This window comes from Cariama cristata, unplaced genomic scaffold (genome assembly GCF_000690535.1).
Source record: "Cariama cristata isolate BGI_N322 unplaced genomic scaffold, ASM69053v1 scaffold7049, whole genome shotgun sequence".
Taxonomy (NCBI): Eukaryota; Metazoa; Chordata; class Aves; order Cariamiformes; family Cariamidae; genus Cariama; species Cariama cristata.
The window spans coordinates 40,897-46,896 of record NW_009633967.1 but is presented as its reverse complement, the minus strand read 5'-3'; the positions used below and the strand labels follow the sequence as shown (position 1 = coordinate 46,896).

The 6,000-nt window shown below is 36.9% G+C and overlaps 1 protein-coding gene across 1 annotated transcript in view; it reads right to left on the bottom strand.

Moving 5' to 3' along the window:
• Positions 1–980: 980 nt before the first annotated feature.
• LOC104156005 (catenin alpha-3-like) overlaps positions 981–6,000 on the bottom strand; it is a gene marked incomplete at its 3' end in the record, with an annotated part of 42,197 nt that continues 37,177 nt past the window's right edge. The window contains exon 5 of the mRNA XM_009706975.1: positions 981–1,100. Coding sequence (XP_009705277.1) covers positions 981–1,100 — 120 coding nt within the window. The remainder of the gene's footprint in view (positions 1,101–6,000) is intronic.

Below are 6,000 nucleotides of genomic sequence, written 5' to 3'. Positions count from 1 at the left end.
ACCCACATTAGTTGCCAGTTAAAACATGGTCTTTTGGTTGCTGGCAGCCCCATGTCAAAGGGCACAAAGAACTATGCTATAGTGCTACCACAGTAACAGCTCCCACCACACTGAAACTCACTCAAGCCAATTGCTCCTTGACCTCCTTATCTCAAGAATCAAATATTCATATGTTCAGATACCATCTGTCCCTGAGCCCTTTCCTAATTTTTAACTGTCTAATCAATTACCGGATATAAACAGCTGTAAGTGATCTGTCCCCAAGCACATGAAGTGTTTGACAACACTGACACCAAGCGACAGAATTCAGAAAAATACAAATCAAAACGACACCCATCTAGAAATGTTAGAGCACTTCATCAGTATGCTCTGAAAGAGGCAAAGTCTTATTTTACCAAGAACACAAAAAAGAAGTGAAGACCTATTATGAGAGCTGACATTTTCACAGAAGCCATGCATAAGTGACATGTATGTTCAACGTTAAATACATGTTAACAATTTGATTTAACCCTGATCTTGCAAGCACAAGTCAAAGACCACATACACTCCAAAGTTTTATGCAATCTAGCCTCGTAAATTTATTTCTAAAGAACAAAAAATTAGTGTTTTGTATGCACAGTCAATATCTGATTCCATTAACTTATGTGGATTTAGTTCATTTTTCAAGTTAAAAAATTCAAACAGTACTTCTATGCCCTTTAATTAAAAAAAAATTCTTATGTGTTAATGCAAAGTCTAATAGTCTGCTAAGTCTCACTTACTTGCTTTACCTACCTTTCTCTCTGTTGAGAAATCAAAAACCATGCAGTCCAACAGCATTAAACAGATTTGTCACCCCTCCTGCTGGCTTACCTGATGACATTACACAAAGCATAAACCCTACTGATAAAACAATAATTCTATCAAATGCATCAGTTTTACCACCCACCATGTTTATACACAGTATTCTATGTCTTCCTACCAAGCTTCCTCGTTCTTACCTGCTGACGTTTGTATACCAAATAATCGAGATTTTCCAGATCTTTTTGAAACTTCTGGTAGGTTTTCTGTAGATCAGATTTACTGGATACATTTCTTAAAGATTCGAATGTCCTTTGAAACTGTCATGGTAAAAAAACAAAACAAAACAAATACCATCATTCACACAGTTGCTGTATTTTTCACTGTATTAGGATTTTATTCTACTAAATACTAATGTTATGGAGCTGTGTCACCTCTTCAGTATACCAACTTGTACACATTTGTACAATTTTGTTTTGAAATCAATCCCAGAATTCAAAGCATAGTATATATGCCCTGTTTAATTAAACTAAATCCTCTAACTTCATAGGTCAGACTTGCATAAGACAAAACAGCAGCAATCAACACAATCTCTAAAGGTTAGCTCTTTTTCTATGCCATGTTACAGGTTGGAATATATTCCTACAGATCCAATATCTTTTTTCCAACTAATAAAAGCATACGCAACTCTATACATGCCATGAACCCCTCATGCTATCAAGCATAACAATAGGTCTTATATATAACAGGGTACTCCTTGTCAAGTTAGTTTACTTAAGAGTAATTTGCAAAACCGGATACTCACCTTGGGCAATGTGCTCACATCCTGTATGAAAGCTGTGACAATGTTAATTATACTTCGTTACAAATCTTACTTTTAAATTTAAAACTTCCTTCATGCATATGCTATTATTAAAAAATACCAGTACTATTTTTAAAGAGATGAACAATACCAACCCAGCTGTAGGGAACTGTAACAGAAAGGTTAAGATTTGTGTGAAAGGAGAACGCAAGCTACACCTTCCTTGCTACCTTCAGGAAATCATGAACCTTCTCCTCTGACTTTCTCTGTTTCCCCATCTGTAAATATGTTTCTTCATGTCACAAGCATGTGACAGCTGTAAAGCTGTAAGTAGTTTAGAAATATTTTGTTATCACAGTGATTACCACCAGAAGCAAGTCTATAAGCATTTATTTGCACTGATACAATCAGGAAGAACTACATGTCTTCTAAATCCACCCAAAATATTGACTTAGCTTACTACAGTTAGAGGCCCTGTAGATGAAGTACCTCCTGTAAGATCGTGTGTGGTACTGATGTCCTGGGAATGGGGCAAAAGACCAAAAGAAATGGTACTGCTTTCCAGTCAGTTCTGTAAAACCAAGCACTTCAGTAGTAACTACAGTGCACATTTGTCTATACCTTTGCTAAAACTACAGTCATTGAATTGGAAAAATGAACCATAACAGTAGAAGGGAAAAAAAAAATCCACTCATCTTCAGTCCTTTCTTAAAAAGCTGACAACAGAATTGACAGCTGGTGCTGACCATGGATGTAGACTGCTCCACAGTATGACTCATTCTGTGGGTGTTTGACTGAGAACAAGCCCAAGTTGTATACACTGTTGAACAGCCACTAGGTAATCCCTCTTCGGGGATAATAAGCAGCTGCAGTGGATTTCAGCTGACAATTTACAACAGACAGATATAACCTGGAATCTTCAGGCAAGTTAACACTTCTTGTTTGCCACAGTGCAGCCTTTATTTCAGTCTCACTGCTCCCATAACCAAGAACCAAGTTAAGGCAGTGTTTATATCTATTTGTAATTTATCTTACTATACCTCATTCAGCACCACTGGAGACTTTCTAGTTGCATTTGAAATGTTTGCTACCAAAAAATAAAAGAAATCTCTCACCCAAAGTATATGTCAACGAATTCTGTAACAACATGGGTGACAGAACATAAATGCTAAGAGAAAACCACAACCCTCTCTATTCTTTTCTGTTTGACTTCATTATCTTTCACATTTTATAGGATCTGTTGTTTTCAGAATTTCTCTGCTCCAGAGTTGCTCTGATAGCCTTGAATTTGCAATGCTTGCTTTCACCAATTACCACTCCAGGGTATCCCCATTAGGTGGAAGCAATTTAATTACAACATCTGCAAGCAAGACCTGAGTACAGTTTAAGCCGACCAAAAGCTATCCATAGTGCTCCCTCTTTATAAGTGTGTAAGAAACTCCTCATAACGTATCTGTACAAAGTTCATCATACACCATCAGCTCTAAACCATGACATACTTCTCCAGAAATTACCCTAAAGCTGCTGCACCCTGCTATGGCGTTGAGTAATACAGGCAAAAGGTCTCTAATGATTCCCAAACTCACTAAGTGGACATAAGGTACAGTCTTTCTTTTGAACATCTTTTCTTTTTTTTAATCATCAACACGTTAGACTACAAGATAGTTGTAGAATCACCATCATCCTTTTAAGGATGTACTTAATGCCATAGCTTCAATTCTTCCTTTGGCAGGAACTCCACTAAACAAGCTCACTCACTTCCTCGCGTCCTGAAGCAACCCAAACATTAATAATGCATTTGGCTCTCTGGAAAGATATAGAAGAGCCAGCATGTGAGGATGAGTAAATACAAACCAAATGTGTCACTATATGGGTAATATACTTCAATAAAATAGATGGGTAATGGCCAGGACATCCACTCAGAAGTCTGTATTTAGATGCAAGGGAAAACCACTTTTTTATAATTTAACTCAAAAGTAAATAAAAAACAAACAAGCCATTTTAAGAAAACATACATATGCTCTTTTCACTGTCATCAAAAGGAAATCAGAAAACTGTGCCTTGGACACACAAAGGTTATCAGAACATGTGTTAAACTTAAAAGCACATCTGGATCTTTCTGTAGGATTCTGCTATCAGTGTGAATCACCATTTCTGGGTGAATGGCAAGAAAACTTCTCTCACTGACACTTCTACTGTCTCGAGGTGAAAAGAAATACTAGTACTCCAGAACTTATTTTTTTCTCTCTCTCACCAATAACCAAATGTAAATAATTGTAAGAGATCCACAGAAGCTCTTTTTCAAAGTACTTTGAACATAGTTTCTGGAAGTTGAGAAGTGGCATTCCTTTACTACCTTTGCTCTCTGTGGTAATACTGTGTAACTACCCGGACTGCTATTTCCTCTGAGGAAATCTGGACCACAAGTAGAGAAGAAATACCAGTATTTCAACAATTCTGAAGAGCGGCTCCTGTTTGTCAAGTTACCATAAACAACTTCATAGCAGAAATACTGCATAGACAACTTAACTTTTCAAAACACAAGAACATTACATTACATTCACGAAAATTCACAATAAAAAAAACCCAAAATCAACAACTGTAAAACTAGAGCCAAGCACCCTGACACTAAAACTCACAAAGCGGATAACACATCAGTCACTATATCCTGAATGTGCACTGTCTAGACATTGCTGAATGAAGGTTGAGTGCTTATCCAACTGGAAACCAACACATGATGGATGTCTTAAACCAACTGGAGGGACTCTTACAGTCCCATTTTAGGTCTCTTGAAGCAACAAAGACCATCAAAACTCTGAAAGTGATGAAGATCCTGAATGTGGATGGACCAGAAGAGTGCTATTAATATGGCCTCTTCATAAGTATGATGCTCCCGATTAGCATGGTAGTCCTGCAACCTTCTCTCAGATAATGATCATGGTTCTGTCTAATTAAAAAGCATAACTGCAAGCATCAGGACTAAGTTTCCTATAGTCTCACAGCTTATCCATTGTAATGTCAAGGAAGAGATGTGCACTCTGACTGAAGTTTCTCCTGCAGTAAAGCTGCTTATAAGGGCAGAGAAACCTCTGGTGTCTTTATAAGCTCCTGATGTAGCCTTTTTGATTTTTTTCTCCACTATCCATCTACTTATTTTCAGGAACCTTGGAACTTCTGCTCTTCTGCCACATGTAATGGAAATGAGTTCAAAGAGAAGAGGCTGAGGCATAAAGAGAGTGGTTACATAATGTTTCAACAGGAAATCATACCAAAATTTCGATGCTACTCAAGTTAAAGTTTACTATGTTTGAACTTCATTCAAATTAATTTATCCAATTTAATAAAGGTTTAAAAGTCTCTTCATGTTGTAGCTTAGCTCTGCATCTTCCTATAAAAGGTTAAGGTCACTGTTCACTGTTGCTACCATGTTGAGCTGTTGGAAGCAAATCGATTCATAATATGAGTATTTGTGGAATAAGTAGTGATATTAAAGGCAGTTACTGTCTGATTTTTAGTTACTGTCTGATTTTTAAAGTCTAGTTTAATTACTACATTTTGATAATGTAACTTTGTAGCTGCACTTCATAGCATGCTTTTATGGAATCCCAAGGAAATAGCTTCTGCACAAGACAAGCTTGAGCTTGTTTGGCCTGAGGTGGACAAAATTCTCTCCAAGTTAAAGGGATTCACCTGACAAGCCTGGAAACCTCAATACAGGCCATGAAAATTAATGGCTTGTCAGTTAAACAGGAGGCTAGGCCACAAAAATATGAGATTATAGACATGCAGTGCAAAGTACTTCAATGCATGCAATTCAGAGATGTGGGAGGAGACATCATTAAATACAAAGTCTTAGTCCTGATAATAAACTTACAACCTCCATATAAACAGAGAGAGGTATGGGAGGCAGCAGATACTGCTTCTTCAGTTTGTCAATGATGCTATTTGACAAACCACATATCTTTAATGTCATTTGCCTGGGAGTCTAGCTAAGTTACAAGGGTGATGTAATCAAATGGCCTGCTACACATCCTTTACACATCTTGGTCTCCTTCTACATACTTGGTTCAGCTTTAGGGCCAATGCTGCAAAAAGCCAGTCCATTATTAAGAAGAAGGAGAAATGGCTCTTCTCTGGTGTGTCTAGAGCTGCAGAAGTGAAAGAATATTTGTCTTTCAGAATATCAATATTATCATCTTCCACTAAGCAGGACAGCAAAATAGCATTGAACTATTTTTTCCATTTGTGAAATAGTTCTCTTTATTTTCATATGGATTAATAGGAGTTGAATTGAGGACCAGAAGCAAATTTTATTTCCATTCTGACATAAGGAAGCTGTTCACTAAAAAATACCTTCCTGTTTTAATAATGTGCTGCTTCTTTAAAAGACTAAATTATACTAAGTGTACTATTTTAAA